The sequence below is a fragment of the Lepisosteus oculatus genome, chromosome 15 (genome assembly GCF_040954835.1).
Source record: "Lepisosteus oculatus isolate fLepOcu1 chromosome 15, fLepOcu1.hap2, whole genome shotgun sequence".
Taxonomy (NCBI): domain Eukaryota; kingdom Metazoa; phylum Chordata; class Actinopteri; order Semionotiformes; family Lepisosteidae; genus Lepisosteus; species Lepisosteus oculatus.
This window is the reverse complement of record NC_090710.1, coordinates 22778105-22802610: the sequence shown is the minus strand read 5'-3', so window position 1 is coordinate 22802610 and position 24506 is coordinate 22778105. Positions and strand designations below refer to the sequence as shown.

Below are 24506 nucleotides of genomic sequence, written 5' to 3'. Positions count from 1 at the left end.
GAACAAGTAAAGGTTTATTCCATGTTGAAAAGGAAACACAATGTTTCGGCTGTGGAGCCTTTCTTCTCTTTTCAGCGTGAAATAAACCTTTACTTGTTCCTGAGTAATGAAATGTAATGCTGCACAACTGAATTGCTACAATTTTACTTCTGTCTGCTTTTTACTGCAGCATTAAAGCATAGTTTTTTTTAAGGTACTTAAGGTACAATATTTTTATTTGTAATTTAGTGGCTACATTTCAAATTTTGCTGATGTACTCCTTTACATTTGCCTTGCAGAGCTTTTAAAGTCAGCAGAAAATAGATTTTGATTATGTACTGTAATATAGGCTTCCAACAGTATGTTTTTTTTTATATAAATGCCCGCCTTAATGGATAATCTTTCCTCTGGTTTCTCTGTTTTGCTGATGTATGACATGAGATGGGAAAAGTGTGAGACGGTATATCAGGAAAGGCTCTACTGGTATTATTAGTAGATCACTATCTTAATGGTGAATCCTTAGAAAATGTTGAATACCAAATATACCAAATACTGTATCCTATATTACTACGTTATACAATTCTTAAAAAGGTTATAACCAATAAAAGAGTGGTACAAATATTATAACATAAGAAATTCCCTGGAAAATCTTTTCTAGTAAAAATAATAAATTGTATGGGATGGTGCTTAATCATCTCTTAGGTCCTGGGGTTGATTGTGGATTGGAACACAGTTCAAAGACATGTCTTTTGCATGGATGACTGAGTATGGTCAGTGCTGGACTGGTGTCCCATCTGGAGTGTATCTGTCATGTAAGGCTCTGTGGATCCCTTTAAACATCATTTTCTGAGGAATCATAGATGTGTTATGCTGCATCTTCTGTACTGTATTTAATTAATTAAGGACGTAGGATTTTACATTGCACCATCAGTATTTGAGCTTGTTATTCTACTGAAAAAAGACACTTTCACTGTCACGCCAGTCTACATTGCATTGACTTTACAACATACAGTAGGATTTCTTAATTTCATGTACTGTACAGTATATCATGAATTATGTGAAAAAATATTTGATGTGCTTCTATGACATCAAGTAATAAGAAGTTATGATTAAAACAAGTATACCCAAAATGAAAAAATAACAGACTTGAATGATGTTTATGTACAGTATGGAAGTTTTGGTTTAATGCACTATGCATCAGTTTCATTATCAGAAGGAAATCAATAAAAGTGAAAAAATGTTAAAAGAACACTACAGTATGTATTTATGGGAAGAAGGAGCAGTTAACTAAGAAACATGGATTCACCAAAGTTTAAAATTGCTTATTTTGGCAGAAACTTTATGAATACCTAAATATAAGAATAAAAAAGCAGCAGTGTTACATGAGCATACAAATCATAAACTTCACAATATGCAAACATGTTGTTAAACAATCTTTTATTGCTTTTCTGCAAAAAGTATCTCACTCACATTCACGTTACCTACAGTGTATCTCAATATCTGTAGTTAATCTGAAGTGAAGTCTTCCCTTAATTTATAAAACCATACTTTGCTTACAGGGATTTGTAAACACAAACACAACAGACATAATTATGTAATAGATATAACTTAAAGTGAGTGTTTGAAGCAAATACATTCATTCTTTCATGATTTCAACTTAATATCCCTGACAAAAATAATGTTTAGTCTCAGTTTCTTAATGTATTTTAAAATGACTATTTTTAAATAAATTAAACCTACAATTACATTTGTTTCAAAACAAAAAACACCTTAAATATGAAACCTAAATAAATTTGGATACAATTTTGGTTTCCATTTATGAAGAGTTATGTCTTAATGGTTTACAATATCTTGACAAATCTCAAATTACACTTTATTGAAGCTATGAAGTGATTCTACTGTACTAATCTAAAAACAACATAATGATTTTATACAATACCATACTTAAACTTAGCATTATGGCTTTTTGTATGCAGCTTACAGTACATAACCAAAATTTAAAATAATCACAAATATCTAGAGCTGTAAACGACAAAATAAAAATAGATTGTTTTTTAGTACGGTGTGCAAAGGCAATACAACAATGGAAACAGTAACGATGAATGCACTTTACATAAGACGAGAAATTAATACTATGTATAATAAAGTTTATCATGTAAAACCATACGTTTGTCCTCAGCATACTTAAATAATGGTGATCTTCCAATCTGATTCCCAACACACACATTTAGAGCATTAGGTATTAAAAATATATATATCAAAGATAAATTTGTTGCTTTCACTGTACTGTACATCCCAATTTTAGCAAGAAGCTGCTTGTTGTCAATATAAAAGAGTAATAAAGTTATATCGGCACTGGGAAATGACTCCTGAAGAAAAAAACACCTGGATGCTGAAATGTAATGCTTAATTCTTTGCAATCATCAGGTTCACTTAGGCCCTTACTGCACATTGATTGATTCCGCAATAACAAATGAGAAGTTGGTAGTTTATCACAGGCTTTAGTATCCTAGTTACCAGTCATGTTTATCAGAAACTAACGAGTTTATTACTTCTAGGGCTTACAGGTTATACGGGTGTGGGCAGTTCTTATCTTCTCTATTCATATCTCATGATATTGACCTGAAAGGACTCTGCTGTGATACCAGATCACAGCTTCTCCAAATGTCACATGTCTTTCCCTGTTTTGTAACACACCGTAAGAATGTACAGTACTTATATCTGATGAATTGTATTAAGTCTTCTCCAGATTTCTGAAAACCTCTGATACCTGACACAAAGCAGCATAATTGCTTGTCCTCCCTGACCTTTTAAAAGCTTTGAGAAATGTGCCACTTGTCTTTAAGCCAGCCTGCTGACTGAATCCAAAACGCCGAAATAGTGGCCTGATGTCAAACCATTGTGTTTATAAGGGAAAATGGCTTTAAATAAAATACCCGTTTATATAGCATGTAAAACATGTAAATTTAGATGTACTTTCAACTTCCAAAACAAACAACCTGTCTTTTAAAACTAGTGTTGAACTAGTCTTTTGACAAAATTTTGAATATTTAAAACGTTCCCATTATACTGAAGATAGACTGTAATAGTGTGGGGTGCATATTGCCAGTTTTATCTACAAATACTCTGTAACTGGAAAAGAAGAAAAAAGGAAAAACTAAGTAACAACAAAATAATATATACATTTCCAATAGAAAGTTTTATTTGTTTCTTACAAAATGTTTTATTATCACTAAAATCTAAATAACAAAAAAGGGTAAGTGTTTAGAAACAAATCATTCACTATTGATACAGTTTTGTGTATATTGGAATTGTGGTTATTTCCTGATTGAAATACACCCCCTGGGCAGAAGAATCACTATCTGTGCTTTGATGGCCTGCAGTCTGAGATATTTTAACACAGAGATTATGTAATTTGAGTTCATTGTTTAAGAATACTAACTTCCATCACCCATTATGTTCTGTTTCTAATGAACTTTCTCCATAAATTCTTGTTTGCCTCTATACCTGTTTTGGTATTTTTAATTTAATGTGTTTTTATTCAGTCTAGGTTATCTCCTGATGCAATTCCAAATTTATAATAATAATAATAATAATAATAATAATAATAATAATAATAATAATAATAATAATAATAATAATAATAATAATTTATTTATAATAATGTTTTCCTCACATATACCTCAGAAACAGATAAAAAAACATATTATCACTGTGTTATATGCAATAACAGAATATGGGTTTACAGTTTCAAAATAAAAAGGTTAACACAGTAAGATAGTGTGTAATATACTGTACTGATAATGTACAAATAATGAATAACTACTAGTGTAATAAATATACTTTATATATAACATTAACCCAATAAATTAATGTTGTGAACAGCATTTAGATATTTATTGAATGGCCATATGTCATTTTGAGGAAGTGGTTTGTATAGACCTATTGAAGTACACTTTTACTGTATACTGTATGTAATAACATAGCAAGCTATGTACAGTCACTGTTTCACAAAACACGGCAAAAAGTATTAGAATGACCGTTAGCAGCAACCAAATATAAAATGCTGGAAAAACAAACTGTGATCCGTATGTAATCTACACAAAAATAAAATCATGCTGTCACAATATAAAGCACAAGATAAAATAAACTATGCAATAGTCACCTATACTGTATATGGATATATAGTTATCTTACAAAATTAAGTACAACATTTATGGTGCTTTCAATGTGACTTCAAAGATAAAAGTGTTGATGTCAGTGAATGTTATGTACTGTATATATGTCTATATGTGGATCCTGAGACAAGTAATTGTATAACAATCTAAAAAATGAACAAAATACATTAGAAAAATTCTGATCCTTTAACAGGATACTCATTCTTAATTAGCCAACATCAAAAATAATATTAAATGCAACACTTTCAGTGCTGCTAGCAAATTATGTTCTCAAGCATTTTTTTCTTTCTGTTGAAAAAACATTAACCCTTGTGTTAATGAGATGTTTTAAACAAAGCTGTATCCTGAAATGCTTTAAGATCTATTGTTTTCTAGAGTGTGCTGTAAGAAATACATACTGTAAAGCAAGATTACATAGCGCAGTTTACGATAAACAGGGCATAGTGTGCCCCATGAGAAACATACCTAATCAAGGCAAATATATTTATATGCATATGATATCATCACAAAAATTTGAATCCATAAGCATCATAAAACATGATTATGTACATCCCGTTACTTTCATGTGCATAAATATGAGCATCATCAGAACATGGAAAGTGTATAATTTTAATGGTACTACAACCTAATTGTTTAATCAAACCCACATTTCTGTATATTGCATTTTATAAGGTTCAGATTAAATACTGCAGTCATTACTATATGCTTTTATTTATCAGGTAATAGCTCTTTCTTTCCAGTCTGTGAAATGGGCAAGTAGTTTTTTTCCCACTTTTTTTGATTATATCATGCATGCTCCTTCAGTGCTTATATTCGGTGGGTATCCATTTTTTATAGGTCTTTATAAAATTGTGTGTGAACGTTTGCAATTCATTTGTAAACCCTACTTTAGGTAAGATTGCAAGTATAAAAACTTTGACAAAAGGGGTAAACAATTCTACCCTTGACATAGAAGCAGTCTTTTCAAAAAGAAAGAACCAAAGATTCCCAACTCAACATTTAGTTCACATAGTAAAGCCAGTAAATTAAGTTGAAGAGTGAAAATGCTAGGGGGAACACTATCCTCGACCATCTGTCAATAGCGTTCACATCAGTCAGATCGGGAATTTTTATTTTGAGCTGGGAGGACCTTCTCCTTAGGCGGCTCTTCTTTAGCTGGGCGCTGCGGTCCAAGTTGTGACGTCCAACGGCTTCCCGAGGCATGCTCTGTTTCCTGTACTGGATTCCTGAGTTGTCGAAGGCTGTGGAGGAATTCCTCGATTCCGTGACGCTGGTTGTGATCTCGTTGCCTGCCACTTCGTTGTGAATCTCCAATGTCGTTAACAAAATATTTCCATGGGCATCCACCTAGATTCAAAATATAAAAAAATATTGTAAATACAGTATATACTGTACATTTTACATTGCTCTATCAGATAGTAGTTACTTGGGAGATTTCCATAGCTTTTGCTTCAGAGCTAGGTTTTCACCCGTTTTTAAAAAGAAGTAAGAAACAATACTGGTATGAAACATTAATGTGAAATGAATATACAGCATATTTCATTGGAGTATGAAAAAGGGAAGCATTTGTCTCTAATGCAAAAAGTTTTGAAAGTCGTCTTTTAATTACCTTCGATAATAGTTTAGTACATACATTTGTAGCTCACCAATGATCTTACAAATACGCTAGGTAGAGAGTACTGGTTAGACAGTTGTGAAATGTATCAAAACATTAAAAGAGGATTTACACACAGGGCTGCCATTTAGTACAAATCAAGGGGACCATATTTATTTGATAATTGAATTCAATCTGTGAGATTTGAAATAGTGATACATTTGCTTTAGAACACCTTTTATGGGCATTATTTTTTAGAAAAAAAACCCCTCAGTTTCCATCATTTCATTTTTTGAGAAATTGCCTCTTGCGAAATATTTTCCATACAATGTTGATTCAGGTTACATGAAACCTTCTTCACAGAGTTTATGTAGTCTATCATATGCTTCATATGAGGGCTTTATAGAGTAACTGCTGGACAGAGCACTATAACCAAAGGTGCTGAGCAACACCCATCTTATCTAAAAAGAGTATTCTGCATAGTCATCTATTGTTTTCATCTAAATGTTTGTCATCAAAGAATAAGGTGAAAGTTTACCACGTTCAGACTGCCAAATCAGACACTGTTATAATTAATGTAAATTATCAGATTTTCAAAAATCAGGAACACTTGGATCTTTGCAGATTGTGTGTGAATTTCCAGACCAAAATAAATTTGTTTACTGGATGTTTGACTGAAATACCAATGGACTTTCTGTGCAACACTTCCAAAGTTACAGTGCATATTTTTTTTTAGCCGTGACTCTATTTGCAAAGTAACGGCCATTTTAAATTTCTCTAATACACAAACGTTACATACACATTTGTACATTAGTCCTATCGGTTTAAATAATGCACTTATACATACAGTACACATGACAATGCACGATACACATGAATAAGATAAAACTGCACATGCAAAAGATGCACATACTGTAGAACAATACAGTAACAAAGCTCTAGCATGAAAAAGTCTGTAAAGAAGCATGATAAACTGTTCCTAAAATGATTATTATTTTCTTTAATATACAGTTGCAAGAAAAAGTTTGTGAACCCTTTGGAATTACATTGTTTTTTCCATTATTTACTCATAAAAATGTGGTCTGATCTTCAACTAAGTCACAATAATAGACAAACACAATCTTAAACTAATAACACACAAACAATTGTACTTCTTCTTATGCGTACTGAACACATCGTTTAAACATTTACAGTCTAGGTTGGAAAAAGTATGTGAACCTCTAGGCTAATGACTTCTCCAAAAGCTAATTGGTGTCAGGTGTTCCAATCAATGAGATGACATTGGAGGTGTTGGAGGTGCCCTACCCTATACAAAATTATTCTCAAGAAAGAACTGTTTATGTGAACCATGCCCCTATCAAAAGAAATATCAGAGGACCTTAGAAGAAGAACTACAAAAGCATTTCTAAAGGCCTTGTCTTCGAATGAAGGAAATTCAGTACTGTTGCTACTCAGTGTGCAACGCTGAAGGAGGTGAAAAAGAACCCTAGGGTAACAACAAAGGACCTGCAGAAATCTCTTGAACTTGCCAAAGTCTCTGTTCATGTGTCCACTATAAGAAAAACACTGAACAAGAATGATGTTAATGGAAGGACCACCTGGATGTTCCACAACGCTTCTGAGACAATGTTCTATGACACACAAAAAAAAACTCTTTGGCAAAAATGTGCAAAGCTGTTAGGACGAAAAAAGAAGCACTGCACACCAACACCAAAACCTCATCCCACCCGTGAAGCATGGTGGAGGGAGCATCATGGGTTGGGGCTGCTTTGCTGCCTCAGGGCCTGGACCACTTGCTTTCAAAGAGGGAACAATGATTTCAAAATTGTATCAAGAAATTTTACAGGAGAATGTCAGGGTAGCAGTCTGTCACCTGAAGCTTAATAGAAGTTGGGTGATGCAACAAGACAATGACCCAAAACACAGGAGTATAGCAACAACAGAATGGCTTAAACAGAAGAAAATATATGTTCTGGAATGGCCAAGTCAGAGTCCAGACCTCAACCCAATTGAGATGCTGTGGCATGACCTGAAGAGAGCTGTTCACGCAAAGAATCCCAGAAATATCAGTGAACTGAAACAGTTTTGTAAGGAGGAATGGTCTAGAATTCCTCCTAACAATTGTGCAAATCTCATCAGCAGCTACAGGAAAGTTAGGTGGAGGTTATTGCTGCTAAAGGAGGTTCTACCAGTTACTAAGTACAAGAGTTCACATACTTTTTTCAGCCTGAACTATGAATGTTTAAATGATGTGTTCAATATTGACAAGAAGAAGTACAATTGTTTGTGTGTTAGTTTAAGCAGATTGTGTTTGTTTATTATTGTGACTTAGTTGAAGATCAGACCACATTTTTATGAGTAACTAGTGCAGAAATCCAGGTAATTCCAAAGGGTTCACAAACTTTTTCATGCAACTGTACATCATCTGCAACATAGATGGGTTAGGTGCGACTGATGAGCTGCAGTAAATTTAGCCCTGCTGGTGGTCCATTGAGCTGTGTTATGAGATGATAAATCCTAAATACTGTTTTAAGACAATTTTCAGCATTTGTTCATGACTCAAATCAAAACCACACTATAATAGAAAATGGGAGCGTGCTCTCTGCTCAGTAGAATTTGACATAATGCCTTGGCTTTCACTTTTCATCAAAGGAGAAGTATTTGTCTTTTTAACAGTACTATACATTCCAAAAGATTCCAAAAGATTATTTTCTATTAAAATTCCAAAGCTATATTAAATATTGTTTGAAGCTATAAATATAAAAGTTTATATTTGTTTAAATATGCAGTGGGTAATCAACTGATGCTAAAGGTACATGTATACCATACTGTATGTCTTTCATGAAAGCATCTTTTTTCCACTGTTCAACATTTGTATTTAAACTCACTCACTAATGCAACAATTAATAATCAAGTTCACAATAGACAGTTGCAGAATACCTATTGGATGCTTAAAAAGCAGAAATGCTAATTGCATTGCTTATTTATTTAGAAAAGCAGAAGTATTAAGACATTGTATTTGAGAGAAAATCTAGCACTTTCTTCATTTTTTAAAATAAAAAAACAAAAATAAATATTTTATTTGTGAAACAGGGCTATGACAGATAGCAAAGTTTTACAGCAGGTATGAGTTATGTATTTTTAACTTAAAAGTAAAGGAAATGTATACTATCTACAGAAGGGGAAGTGATATCCCTAAAGACTGATTTTTTTTTGTTTACAGTCAATGTTCAATGGACTGCAGATCTTTGATGCAGCTGGTTTTCAAGACTGTGGTAAGATTTGATTTATAATACATGTACTGGAGATCATTCATTAAATCCCCAGCCAGGGGAAGACATCGTACAAAAGGAAGGCTGCTTGTTTTCTTAGAACAGCATACTTTACACAATATATTTTTGTTATTTACATAGAAACATTTGATGTAGGTTAGAATTAATATTTTGTTTCTTTGAACATGAAAGGGCTTTACGAATGTTTTTAATTGCAGATATTGATTTAAACTCCTCAGTATATTAAGGTGGGTCTAGTAGACATTACTGAATTAAATACAAGTGATTTCAGCATTAAGATTAAGAAGAAGGCATATGCAGTAGATTCTTTGGGGTGCATATAATTCTAGCAAATGCTCTATAAAAATCAGCAAGATATATTTCAGAAAAATATTTTGAACTTTTAAAATAAAACAGTAGTTTTCTCTCTTATTCTGCAAGAAATTAAGTAAAAAGGACTAAGCCTGTAAACATAGCACAGGCCATGCGTTTATTGTAGAAGCTACTGGAAAAATTAGTCAGTTTAATAATATAGAGTTATCAATTACAGTAGGTCCCTATTTGTGATTTTTCAAAGCTTATTCCTCTTCAAACTAACTTTTAATGATTGTTCCCTCCTCTAAAGAGGGGGAGCTTTTTGGTATACCAACGTCTACAATAAAAGTATTTGAAAAAGAAAGGAAGAAAAATGCTGTTCATTAAAACGAACCTGAGGGGTACAATTATTGAACAGCCGGAGCAATGTGCATTGTTTCGTGTCTTTATTTTTAGAGCTTAATGCAGATAAAGTGATGCATAATGGACAAGATTTATGAGGGATTCTAAGATGGAATCTAAAATTGTACATTCACCTTGTCCTTAGCAACCATCTCAATAGCAGTCCTATATCAAAGATATTGACAAAAAATGAGTCCCAGGCTATAATATTATAAAGATGCCTCATATGAATTTTATTTATAGTAAGACCTTTTTAAAGCATGCTCCATTTTTACATTTTTGTCTGCTTAATTTTCCCCAGACAGAATTTTCAGAAGTGCTAATAATTTGAGCTAAGACACACTCATCTTTAGTTTGTGCATTCAAATATATGGTGTTTTGAATTGATATTGTTTCCAATATTTCAGAAATCTGTGATGGCTACATTTAATCCAAAAATACTTGTTTGTTTCACTATTTTATTTTTTGTTCTCATATTTTTAATTTCAGTTGTTTGGACAATATTTTAAACTACGTAATTTGTAATCATAAAAAAGAAATGTGATCCATCCATTCCATGATTGTGAATGAAAGAGATTATGAGAGAGATTATATTATGGCAGAGTCTCATCTTTCCTGCATAGCTTCATAATTTTTACATTATGCTTTTCAAAATTCTCTTCAGTCTCTTACGGTTGCAGTGTTCTGTTGATACAAAATGATTGAGGACATTGAACATTTTTTATCTTTAAATTCCTCTGATCATTTTTGGAGATATAAAAAGCTTAGTGCAGTTTACATCAATTTAATTTTCCCTGACACCTGTTCACAGACCATTTTATAGATTTAAATTAACAGACAGTTTGGGGGCAAATTCTTCAATGTCTTTTTCCAATAGTTCTGAAATGTTTACAAGAGATGCAGAAAAAGACCTTGTGGATGAAATGAGAAATAGACTTCATACACTTGCTTTGACCTTTTGTACTGAATTTAAAATGGCTATTTAATTAAATATGGTTGTCATATTCATTGGTGTAAAGGATCAAAGTGCTGTTCATGGTATCATACATGACCTAAAGGAATCTGATGTCTTGTTAAAAAATTTTCACATCTCTTTCTGATTCCGGCACCTGTTTGGAGCTACTCCAAAATGGCAGACATTAAAAAAATATCTCCAGAATGATTCCTTGTCAATAGGAATAGGAATTAAATAAATCAGCCCAACTACTCCATCAGTAAACAAGCTAAAGCTGTCTGCATGTACAGAAGGTTGCAAAGCTGAGCATGCACAAAAAAGGAGGGGAAGGAGGACCACATGTGACCAGCAAAACAAATGGCCATTTGCACAACAAAGTGATCTCATAACAAATGGTTTGGCGGTTTGAATGTTGTTGTCTTCCAAAGAAAGCTTTGCTTTTCTGCAATGTTTCAGGGATGTTCAGCGGGAAACACAGCCACAGATCCACACTCACCGCTCGTGAGTGCCGATGCCCTTGCGCCTGATTGGACTGTTTAACAGACGTTGGCTTGCAATTGCCTCCTTCCAGAACAGACTACGGCAAAAAAAAAAAAATCTTCTTTGTGAGAGCCTCATCAGAACAATACAAAAAAATTAGGGGAATAGTCAGTAATATTAACATGTAAATCTTAATTTCATACAATGAAAGCCACTAACGTATCAAATGTAAACTAAAGTGGAAATTTGGTAAGGGTCTGTTCATTATTAATCTAGGTAGTTTATTAACCCCTCATCTTTCCACACATAAATCTATGCTCTATGAACACTTTTACCTTGTACTCTAGTTCCGTATTCACACCATTTTTTATACTTTTTTAAAATTAGGTGAAACCTTTAAAAATGTTCTGACTTTAGCAGACTGGCCTTTGCAGTAATGTACTTAAGGTCATTTAGGTTTCTGGGACAAATATAAAACATTGTCTCATTCTCTTTCTTTTCAGTTGGCTTTGTTATCAGCAGTAATTATCCAGAATCTATATATTAATAGAAGATATAATGAAGTTTGTAATGAACATTTAGGAGGGATGACAACAATCAAGTTCATTCAAACACAGCAGTCAATAATTAGCAATTACTCTGGATTACTCCTTATTTATAGTACTATAAATACTATATATGATCCTTCTCTTCCACGTGTATGTCTTGTGCATCCCACCTCCACCTCATCTCCACCTTTGCTTTCTTGTTTTGTGGCCAGGAGGTTAGCCAAAATATTTACAAAAAACTGCATAATCCTTTAAATACACTTCATTCTTGGTCTTATTATTCTGTTATTCCTAGTTAACTGTGATATATCTTCTATTAAGTTAACATCCTGATCAAGATACATTGGCAACAGCAGTGTTTTCAATAGGCTGTATCTATGGCTTAAACTGAAGAGAGCTAATTGCTTCAGATTTGCAAAATAAATATGGATTCGTTTATATGAAGTATTACTTACTTTTCCAGGGCATGTTGACTCTTACTGTATGTATGATAAGACTTTATGATAATATTTACTTGAATCTGTATAGTGTTTTTTATCTCAGATGATCCCAAATTACTCCAATATGTAGAATGGGGCCCACCTAAGCCGTTATGCTCCAGAAACCCACTACAGAGACCACTGGAGAAATCAAAAATGATGTTTCCAATGATGAAGAGGAAGGTCTAGAGGGGCAAGGTTGTGCAAGTTAATGGTAGAATTTAGCCAGGATGTTGAGGTGAACACCCTTAATCTAATGAGTGCCCTGGAGCCTTCAATGACCAAGTCTGGACTTTGGTTTGACATTTTATCTAAAGGACATAACCTTCTACAACACAGTGTTCTTTGTCACCATACTTATGCATGGTCTTTTTTGACCAATGTATTATGTTTCTCATATTTAATTGTTATAAGTTAGTTTTGTTTTAAATTATATGAATGGTTTATATATAAATATCTGGACCAGAGGAAAGAGTATACTGGTATACCACTACCACTTCCAGCTAAACCTAGATTACAACCCGAAGACCTACAGTACCACCAGGTCCAACTTTCTTAAATTGTGACCTGACAAGATCAGGCATCAGGGTGGTAGTGCCACTTTCTCCACATTGGTTGTACTTGCAAAGAGAAATTTAAGTTTTCTGTTTTACTGACTCATTTTTAGATGATGGACCTTTAATTCTGAGTAGCACTTACTGTATGGTGGTGCAACCTAATCTCTTCCTTCCTGGGACTAACCACTTGTTTTAATGGAGGTTGCTACATTAGAATCACTTTAGACTACATCTCACTGTGCAGCATCAGATAACAGCAGATACTGTACATTGAGTTAATTTAATTCAAGTGTTTGATGGCAGCTTTAGAAATATTTTTGATTCAGAAACTGGGCCACATACTTTTCACCATCCTGAAGGGTTTACAGTATATGTTTTGAAGGGGCATATTTTGGTAGTAGTTGCTGTCCTTATAGTTAAATTCCTACTCTGCATTCTTACATCCACAGTTGTTCTTGTTTATTTCTCACTTCCAAAGGTTTTAATTCTACATTACTGGCAAGCCACTCATAATTAATGAAGACAGAACATTCTGGCACTTAATAAATTCTTTTACCAGTTTGTTTTAGTTTATTTTAATATATATTTAATTTAATATCATTTACATATTTTAGAATTTTGGACAAACAATGGTCAGTAAAGACTGTTGATGCTAAAGGAGTTTGTCCTGTTTTGGTAATTTTTGTATGGTACTTCTTTATGCTTGGTTTTGAAAGTTTAAGCAACTAATTACAATATATCTGTTACTTGAGGCACCAGTTCTTTAAATTTACAAAGATAAGGATTATGGAATCTATCATCTAGATTATGGAATCTAGTCATTGTGAGTACAGCGTTAATAGGCTAATACTTTGATATATCTTTACAAAACATAAAAATAATATTATTCTTTCATTTCTTCTGTTGTGGAATTCCAGAAGCATCATTTTAAGTTTAAGAATCATCACTTTTTACTAAAATGTAAAACCTAGTAATAATATTAATTTGTACACGAACATGGAATTAAATCCATTTGAGAATTTCACTTTATTGGATTGTTAAATTGGTATTACACAGAACATTATTCTGATTAAAAACCATATAATATTTGAGCATGCTGTGCGAGCCTTCTATTAATTTGGAATTTATAAAGAAGTTCCTGATACTTATTTATTCATTCAAGGCATACACCATAAAGTTATTCCAATATTTTAAAACAGTTTATATCAGTGGTTTTCTTCATTGTGATAGGCTGAGTTAACTTAATCAATGCAAATGAACAGACATAAAGGAGACTTACCCTGTTGCCCTCATATTTGGTCCTGTCATTGTTAGCCTTTTCTGCTTTGTCTGCAAGCTTCTTCTGCATTTGTGGGCCTCTTCCAAAAAAGATGTAGTTGACAAAAGCATATTCAAGCAAGGCCAAGAAGACAAAAACAAAGCAGCCCATCAGGTACATGTCTATAGCTTTGACATAGGGAATCTTGGGTAGCGTCTCTCGAAGATGGGTGTTGATTGTTGTCATCGTCAATACCGTTGTAATTCCTGGAAAACAAGCATTGTGTTGTATGAATAAAATGACTGCAGCTCTTCAACTGTAAACACTCACATATTTTAACAGCTACCAAGGATCGATGAAATCACCAGGCACGCACTTTGTGATGCGTCATACCAGCACAAACCAGAATGACAATATAATTTGAAACAAAGCTTTGGACATACTGTATGATTATGTACTGTTTAACTTATGCTCACTTGTTAAGAAAGGTTAAAAAGCATTGTGGGTTCATTACTATTTAATGTTTTTTTCAGGACATGACACAACAAGGTATGTACAGTCCCTAAAGTTAAGATATGTTTTCATTGCTGCATTTTTTATCTGAAGAAATAACTCATAAGATGCTGCTTTTGTATCACTTGTGACATCATTAATGTAGCATATTTTTTGTCTCAGAGAGAAACATGCAACCAAAGACACTGGAAATACAGATGAATTCACCCAGCATCTTCTGCCTCATTATTTTATTGACTAACTGTGGATTTTTGAATTACTTCTTAAAAATTTAATTACCTGGACCCTTGAGGTCTAGCAGACTGAGTGAAACCACTTTAATTTAGCCTGAATACAGAACACACTAAAGGCTGTTTAATAATCCTCACTTTGTGATGTGATGAAAGCATTTCAAGTTTTCAATTCGAATCTTCCCAAAGCTTTGGGATTTCAGACCTCCACTATGGGCATTGGCATCCAACAGAAATCTCTTGATCTGTACTTGCCAACTTTTGCTACAGTGCTTTTATTTATCTTTACTAAACATAATTTATGCAACTTATTAAAAAGGAATAACTTAGCATAGTTTTAAAAATTACTTATGTCCTCTTTCAAAAGAGCTTCTGATTCTGATTTCCCTATTGAATGATACTTTGCAAAATAGAGTGTAGAATAAAATTTAATTAAAGATATGTTTTTTCACACCTTTGATATGCTCCTTTGCATCCTTTAAATTCTAGGTATAATTGATCTTATAGAAGAATATGATAAGTATGATTCATAATGCTACAAACGGGGGTTCTGAAAAAAAGTGAATTATCAGAAATAAGCCAAGTGAATTAATCAGTATTTAAATTAAATAATCATAACCTCCAACTTGTAAATTATTTCCCCAAGAATATACCCAAGGGGTTGCTATAATTAGAGGCACCTGAGTTCTTTGTGCTCTGGCAAAACTTTAGTGAAAAGAGTAACAATTCAGGCACACTTGTTAAAGAGGAACTGCAATGCTATTTTCATATTTTGGGGTTAGCAAGAAACAGCATTGATGAGTGCATTTCAAACAGCAATAAAAGTAAAATGGACACAGTATCTTGTAAAACTTCCAATTGACATCATAAAACAGACGAGATTTCCAGGCATGCACAGCGCCATATTCTGTGATTCAGAACGAGGCAACAAAACTTCTGGTGACATATGCAGCCCCTTTGACATTGTAAACAAACAGATTTGTGACTATATATCTTTTAGTCCAATAGAAATATTGCTTTTGATTTGGAGACATTCAGCCAACAAATACTACTTACTTGTGACCTCTGGATGCAGATTAAATTGGAACATTTCTGCGGTAATGTGTCTGCTGCACAACCTGTATTTATTTGCTCATACATGACATTAATTATTACAGAGACTAGTGACCAGGAAGGGCAATTCGCGGGAACTCAAAAGCGAGTTTGCGACAACATGGCGACTTATGGTACTTTCACAAAATTCATGATATTGTGCATAATTAGAAATTTGTAGATTTTTTCTATAACATCAATGAATTCCTTTTGTAACTGATTTCATAACTGATCTGAAAAAAAGTGGGACAGCTGTTCACCTTTAAACAAATATTTATCAGCACAGTAAAACTACACACAACATCAACATACTGTACAACACACATGTTTGGACACAAGTTACAATTTTACATAAAAGGTGTTCAAGAGGCCTATGTCCTGACCACCCAGAAAACCCCCAGACTGCTGTCAAGCCTGCTACAGCAAATACCTGTAAACCTGTATGCTACAAAATCAATGGGAATCTCCCTATTCTGAAATCTTCACACTAACCAAGAGAGGCTGTATTTAACCTGAGAGACACAGAAAATCAAAGTACTGTAACTAATGCCAGCGTCACACTACACGACTTTTCCTAGGATTTTCAGTCGTAGCCTTTATATACATAATCATAAGAAAATCACAGAAAGTTGTAGAGAGTCACAGCGCCTGCCTGTTACCATTAGTTGTGTAGTGTGACACCTCCATCGACTCAGTCATAGTGCTCTTAATATCCCCTACAACTCTCTGCAACTCGCTACAATAAAATCAAACTGGTTTGATTTTCTCGTAGCGAGTTGCAAGTCATAGGGGTGGGCAGTGAGCCAGATGTGTACTTGTGAGAAAGAATAGAATAGAAAGCGCTATTAACAAGGTTCAAATACTTATCTCTAATCTGGTCTTTATGGATCAGGACAAGAAGCACTCGACTTTCTGCCCCTTGTCGTCCCTCCTGTCTCTTCCTTCTTCTTTTGTCCCTTCTGTCTGCCTGTTTTGTGCTCTGTTCATGGACTGCTCATTTACACAGAAGTTAGTTAACTTAGATAAAATGTAGGATTGCTCTGATCCTTGAATTGCCTACCCCTGCATCTCAGCAAACTTATTCTTGCTTTGAAGCTTCCAAGAACTGGAAATGTTAACACCAGTCACATGTTACTCATTTGATGTAGATTCATCAAGACACTTCAATAGTCACTTGCAATATTTGTAACAATAACTATAAACAATACTGGCAAGAAAGAGCTTCTTAATTATTATTGTTTTATGGAGGAACAATATAAATGGACGGGAAAACAATTAATAAAACGAAAGAACCAAATTCTTCATGTAGAACACCACTTTGACTTCAAATGGTTTTATGTTAGGATATTATTATTAAAACAGGTGAAACTTTAGCGCAGTCATTAGCACTGCTGCCTATCTGCTCTGGGGCACTTCTGGGCCTGCAGAACTATCTGTGTGGAGTTTGTATGTTCTCCCTGTGTTTATTTGAGTTTCCTCTGGGTACTTCAGTATGTTCCCACAGTCCAAAGACATACAGTACAGTAATGTTCAGTTAATTGGCTTCTGTAAACTTGTCCATGGTGTGAGTGTGTGCGTGTTGGTGTCTGTGTGTGCCTGTGATGGACTTATATCCCTTCCAGGGTGTAACCAGCTTAGTGCCCAGTGCTTCCTGGGCAAGTCTCGACCCTATATTGGATAAGTAGCTATTGAACGTGATATGATGATCAACATTAAAATGACTCAAAGATAAAACCATTTTGTTATCACTTTCTAATTAACACTCTTTAATGATGAATAAACATCAAGGGTAGATGTCAATAGTTATTCATGGTGCACTATCTTAAGGAATAACTTACGCATTCTTTTCCATTTTTTTTCTGGGTTTCTGTAGACACACTACTTATGATTTTATTTAAATTAAGCTAGCTTAGGTGGATTTGCTAGTAAGAGTCCCTGTCCAGTTTTCTCCCCCTGAAATGAACTACCACATAGACTCAGTATAGCTGTCAGCTGAATGAGAGGTTGTGGATCTGACTAACACCACTGCAATAGCCACTTAATTCAAGCTCATTGGAGAACCATTCATCTACCCTAAAGATATCATGGCCCAAAGAGATCTTATTAAACTATTTGATTTCCTTGCAGCCAGTACTGACATTAGCAGTAGATATATTTGTCCATATTTCACTTTTAATATTTTTATTAAGCATTAGAACAATGACAGCAAATGTTTTTAGTTAATTGCAAAATGTGTGCATTTGATCAAGGACAAACGTAGCTAAAGGGGAGAGGAATATCCAGAAAAAGGCCTTTGTATAAGACATTGTATGCACTGTCTTGAACTCATGAAACTTGAATGTCAATAACTGTCTTTGCCTTTCTAAATTAATTGTGTATTTATACGATGCATAACCCTTGGACTTTGGATTAATACAGGCAAACAAACCTATTCAAGAGTCCATAAGCCCAAAGTTAATGAATTGATTTAGAAAAACTTTTCAAAGATTGTTTTGGGGGGTAAAAACAAAGCCATTCAATCAACTGAGATTCTTCTCACACCTATGGAACAAGAGGTGCAGCATATATGAATTTATATATTATAGAAACATGCAAATTACATAGCTTTTAAATGAGTTGTAATTAAGGCATTAGTCTCATCCTTACATCTCATACATATTACTTTATATTTATATTGCTTTGGATTATAGAGATTCTACACCATACTTTATTACAATATTTTGTTCTATTGTAATAAAATACTCAATATTATATCCAAGAGATATCAATTAGGACTGAAAAAATACATTCATATTGTAGCACTAAAATAAACATTCACAACATAGACATCTACAGTATACTTCCAACCTTAATATAGATTTTTTTATTGTTCATTCAGCTTAGGAAAGAAATGAAAAAAAGAACTATTACTATTACTATCTCGTTTTATTAGTTGTGCCTACAAGAGTTTCCCTGGTAACACTCATATAAATTAAGAGTAGAAGTAAAGGTCACTCAACATTTTTTCTATATACCAAACATGCACACAAAACCTCTGACTGTAGCTCTATGACTGCTGGTTTGCTATCAGTGAAAAATGAAAACTGCATATTGCAGAGAACAAATGAACCAATATAAATCAGAAAAGTGGTATAATAAAATGTAAAAGATAAAAAAATGTGGGTCCATCATTAAATTGATTTATGGTAACTGTGTACTGTAGGCATCTACATTATGCAGTTGTAGATGGAGTCTAAAATTGGGTTGCTCCAGGAATTTAATTTTCCTTTTAGATACCACTATTTTGCATTAAGTACAGAAATACAGTACTCAATTCCTCTGCAGATACTGTATATAAGTTGTTCACAAACCCCTTGAGCGATTTCTTCCTGTCACTGGACTCCACACCTTGAAAGCTTCACAAACATGATTTCCCTGTGCCTCCCTTCCCTTCTTTTTGAAAGCTTATTTTTTCACCAGAAGACTCAGTCTTTAAACACTCAGTATTTCTTTTTTCCCAAAGCTTCACAATATTCACGTCAGAATCAAATGGGAACTGAAGATATTTCACCAGTGAAAATCCAAAAAATTATATGTAATAGTCTAGTACAAGTCACCACTTTTATAAGAGTTTTCAGCTCTGCTTTTTTGAAGATAGTTTGCCAATTGACTCAAAATACTGAGTTCGTTTTTATGATTTTGAGCAGCTGAACTAGAGGGTCATTTATTTTACAGATGCACTTTATGGTAACAACAAAAATGAGGAAAACAAATATATATCCATCTCTTTGTATAACAGATCAAATGTAGCCTACATTGCTAAAAGATCTTTTACACAAAAAGAAAGCTGGAAACAATTTTGTATAGGAATGTTTTGCTCTAGCAAGATTCTCTACTGCGGCTCATTGACAATTAGACAATTTTAATGAGTTCTGATTTCAAATGACTGCCTCTCCTGTTCCCTGGTGTAACTCACTCATGATGTCTACTGGCTCTCCCACTCTCCCCTAGTCAGCCCTCGGACTTCAAGTCCGCCTCCAGCCGCTGATATTTTCACCTTACGCAATCCAGCTGGGCCTCACCCACTCAACACACTGAGAGTCTTCAGTGCCTCAACCTAGAACCCCAGACTCATAACTCACAACCACTCACAGCTATGAGTACTACAAGCATCCGACCTCCAGGCTGTGCATATGTAGATGAGGGTGCACCTCTTGTTAGCAATTAGTAGTGAGGACCCTCTGCAGAAAACCAGGGCAAACTCCAAAAGGCGTAGTCGAAAGAACAAACCAAGGTCAGTAAGCTGTAGGTAAACTAGCCGGTGCTAAAGTACAAATACCCAGAGGCGGAGCCCTAATCCGTAAGGGAGATGAGAGTCAGAACCAAAACGAGAGCAAAAGTACCAAAACCGAAACCAGGAGATGTAGACGGAGAACAAACCAAGTTCAGGGAGCCAAGTAGTGAATAACAACGAGACTGGGAGTAGCTCTAGCCAGGAAAACCCTAATACTGAGCACCGGGAAGAGTATGAGGCACCATTAAATAGGCTGGGTAAGGGCTTATTGGGAATTGTTTTGGAATGTGAGGTGGAATGCCGATTCTTCTGGGGGCGTGACGTAGCACCTCTCTTTCGTGCCAAGCCACAAATGCCTTTACCAGCATTACTTTTATAACTCATATTACTCATAGATTGCCAGACATCTCTCTTCAACCGAACTTGCCTGGAGCTCGCTGTCTTCACATATGTCGCAACCTCAGACCTCACTGTTTTCAACGCATGCCTACAACCAGAAGTTTGTAGCTTACATAGATCCTTTTCACCACCTCATACAATTTAAGAGGTGCTCTGAAAAAACTGATGCCACTCATGTCTACCATTTCAGTTTCAGCCATTGATGGAATCTGTGAGAGAAAAGTTGCTGAGACAATGGTAACTGTTTGTGGGAGTACTACAAGCTGCATACCAGCAATGAAAAAATTGAAAGAGCAGACAGGCAGTCTTTTGGTTTGTACAGGACCAACATTTTCATGTTTCATGCATACTGTTAGTACTAGAATTTTACCCATTATGATTACTGTTAATTCACCAAGCAGCTTCAGATCAGGAACAGTTTATACGATGTGCTGTACTTCTCAAACTGATTTATGACTCCTTGAAGGTGTAAAACTGGTTTCAGAAACGTTATTAAGGTGCACATTTTATATGGCTTTGACTGATGCTGATTATCTTTTAGGTTGAAGTTGAATAGGTGTTAAGTGTTCAGAAGAAAAAAACGTTTTTGAACACGTGGCATTTTCAAAGCTTCTGAAGATTTGGAGTATGTGCCACAGACCACCATCGTAGGTATCTGAAGGACACTAGTGTACTAGGACACTAGTACACTCATTACAATCACAAATGTAGTGGCCAATCTTTCTCAGTATACTGTCCTAGTATGACATTACTAGGCTTCCCAATCTCTGAACATTGGTTATGCCAAAAGTGAGCAGAAAAATAAATATTTACAACTTTCATAAGCTTCCACCAACTGGATGCCTCATGACTCCACAACATTTTTTGAGAGCCTTATGTGCTTCTGATAATGTAAGTTGCTCTTGTCTATTTTACGATATTATGTCAGTGAAGTCTAAATAGCCATATTATACTGAATGCTTTGTGATAAAATTACTTTTTATCAAGAAATATATTGTGTTACCCCCATTGTTTGTTATCCACAAAGGGATAAAAAGGTGAAGACTGTTAATCAGAAAATCTGGCCATGAATACTTTAAATGCTCTAGTCTAGATTGTACCTGTTACAGTCTGTACATAAATCTCACCCTGACTTATAAATAAAAGACAGACTCTACCATAAGTAACTAAACCACCAAAGTCTTTATCTAACAAGTGGGAGTATAGAAAAAGCTTTCCTATGTTCACGTACTGTAGCTCAGAATGATGTCTAGATACTGATTATCTAGCTATGAAAACATTTTATTTCTTTTATAGTTGTCAGGCATCTCTTTTCGTAGAAAGAAAATATTCCCTTGTTGCTGTTAGATGATTCTCTTCTTGAAAATAATGAAGACAAGCTGCTTCAGTAAATAACTGCTTGCCAAACAACAAGTGACACCTTAGGATGATAAAGAACAAGAAGCAAAGAATATCTTTCCCCGAAAAAGAAAACATGAACACAGGCCTGTTATCTAATCTTATACAGTATGATTTCAAGTCATAATTTATTGTGGCACTGAACTGTAAGCACTTTCCTAAGTGTAATTATCCAAATCTGAAAATATCCTTTGATATTTTGAAAATGAGATGGAAAAGATCTAACACTGGAATTAGCTGTCCAAACACTTTTTGCTCAGGAGCAATTTGTGGTATGAAATGGGTATTAAAATGTCAGTTAACAAATTAACCAATCTTGGTGTATATACTGTAAGAACCTTATTCCCTTGAATGATACATAAACAGTTTGGAGTTAATTATATTGGCAGAAATGGTTTTGAAGAAGAGTAGTTACAGTAGCATTACTAGGTAGATTATACTAAGTACGTGTAGACCTAGAGTAAGCATAAACATATTGTTGCAACTTGTAAGGTACAAATCTGAAGTTTGAGTGTGATGCAGTTTGCCACATTTAAAGTCAGTTGGTGTAGTGGTTCCCAAGACAATGGGAATCTTTGTGTACAAATTAGCTATCGGATGGCCATATATTTGATCCATCCATTTTCTAATTGTTTCATCCAATACAGGGTCACGGGAGAGCCAGAGACCCTTTTATAGCAAGGTACCTGGAGGAAAGCCATGTGAACACAGGGGGAACATACTGTACAAAATCAACATACAGTATGATCGATTTGTGTGAAAAAAATGGTAGTCATGTGCCCATCTTGGTATTGCATGAATGGCAGTGCATTAAATATTAATGGTATCCTTACTATAATGCACTTGCCATGTTTGCCATCAATTAACCAAATCATTTTCATATAGCAGGAATTAGTATTATGACAAAAAGACAAAAGTAAAGTAGCCATGTTCGTTCATAAAGGAATCCCATTTTCACATTTATATGTCCCATTTATATTATTAGTATTGTATGTACAAATTCTGATGTGAACTGGCCAAACAATTTTTTATCTATTTTAAATACATGGGTCAAGGCACAATCTTGGAATTGCACCCTGTGATTTCAGAATAAGCTCCACTTTGCAGCAAGCCTTACTAGTACAGCAGCTTTCTGCTAATGGATGGGTAAGAAAATAATGGTTGTCTTGAGGCAAATGGCTTGAGGCTAGAGTGGTAGTTTTCAACCTATGGTGTGCATACCCTCAGGGGTGCACTAGCTGAGCTCTAGGGATGCGTGAAAAAACTCCATAATAGCTGAACAATCAAATATAAAAACTGCTTTAAACTGACTATCCACACAAAATATCAGAGCATGCTTCTGGAGCAATGACACAGAGGTAGGTTGTTATTGAATTACTCCTGTTTTGTCACAATGGATGCCCACATAGATAAGGAAAAAACAACAGCCTTTGTTAGATTCCTTGGATTTTGGTAATATCGCTGAATATCCGGCACTGAGTACCTGTGTTGTAAAGAAACAGTCCTGTAACCTTCATTTTGCAGGACACTAAATGGAAACAGAGTATTTAACTCGCCGGACTGTGTTCCTAATTTTTTAACTAAAACTTTACAGTTAATGTAAAATACCCACCGCTTTTGCATTTTTCAAACGTAAACTAGAAGAATTTGGAAAAACACAAACAACAAATGTAAGTAATCCATGCAGGCATTGGCTCTTGCAAGGCTGCATTGAATGCATCTTACCTCTTGAGCTAAAGAGTGACTTAACAAAGAATGCCGCACAAAGTCACAGAAAATCCATGTTTACCAACTATGCAACACATGGTAAGTTGTATGAGTGGTGGAAAGGCCACTAAAAAGTTGGATATAATCTTTCTTTCTGACACAAGAGGGTCTTGCCTCTAAAAATATGCTAGGAGAACTTCTGTCAGTGCTGAATGATTCTGTGAAATCATTGACTTTAACTTCATGAAAGCTTGCCCACTGAATTCGGATAATTTCACAACACGAAATGGGCAATGAAATCGGTAGCAAACATAAGATGCGCTTAGTGCACACAAAAGTGCACTGGTTATCATGCGGCAATGTTTTGACATGCTTTTCAAGTTGTCATCTTGCTTGCATGAAGAATACTGGCTACAGAAACTAGCGTATCCAGCAAACACTTATTCTGTTTTTAACAATCTGTATTTAAGTCTCCAGGGTGTCCCCGTCATAGGTCGAAGCAATATCTAAAAAAAAAAAACTAAAATTCTGGGCTAGCTGTGTCCAACAAGTTTCCCTTCAGTGCTTTCCAGTGCTCAAAGGATTCACTGCAAAAAAGAAAATGCTCTTAAATAAGCAATCTCGATCACCAAAGTCAGCAGCTGTGAAAATACAACTGACACATCTGAGGGCTGGATGCAAAATCCGTTTGAATTTACACCCCCGGTTCCAAAGCTGTCACTTTATGAACAAGAGAAACTGATGGAGCTGATGTCGGATAGGGGACTGCAGTTACAGTTACAGTTACAGAAACCACTGGTGCATTTGTGGGCGCTAGTAATGGCAAATACCTGGATCTATCAAAGTCAACCTTGAGGGTATTAATGCCCTTTGCCAC

The 24506-nt window shown here is 34.7% G+C and overlaps 1 protein-coding gene and 1 long non-coding RNA gene across 5 annotated transcripts in view; one reads left to right on the top strand and one right to left on the bottom strand.

Annotated features, from left to right (window-relative positions):
• The first annotated feature begins 725 nt into the window (after positions 1-725).
• LOC107079516 (uncharacterized) overlaps positions 726-24506 on the top strand; it is a 64992-nt gene continuing 41211 nt past the window's right edge. The window contains exons 1-2 of the long non-coding RNA XR_011181612.1: positions 726-791; positions 8975-9026. This is a non-coding gene — a long non-coding RNA (uncharacterized lncRNA). The remainder of the gene's footprint in view (positions 792-8974; positions 9027-24506) is intronic.
• Positions 1400-24506, bottom strand: part of gabrb3 (gamma-aminobutyric acid type A receptor subunit beta3) — a 111876-nt gene continuing 88769 nt past the window's right edge. For 2 of the 4 annotated variants that reach the window (XM_015364320.2, XM_006639140.3), the window contains 3 exons: positions 14039-14283; positions 11192-11272; positions 1400-5504 (listed from right to left, as the gene is read on the bottom strand). In XM_015364320.2, coding sequence (XP_015219806.1) covers positions 5157-5504; positions 11192-11272; positions 14039-14283 — 674 coding nt within the window. In that variant the 3' untranslated portion in view covers positions 1400-5156. The remainder of the gene's footprint in view (positions 5505-11191; positions 11273-14038; positions 14284-24506) is intronic. The other 2 variants (XM_015364322.2, XM_006639142.3) reach the window with 1 other exon arrangement.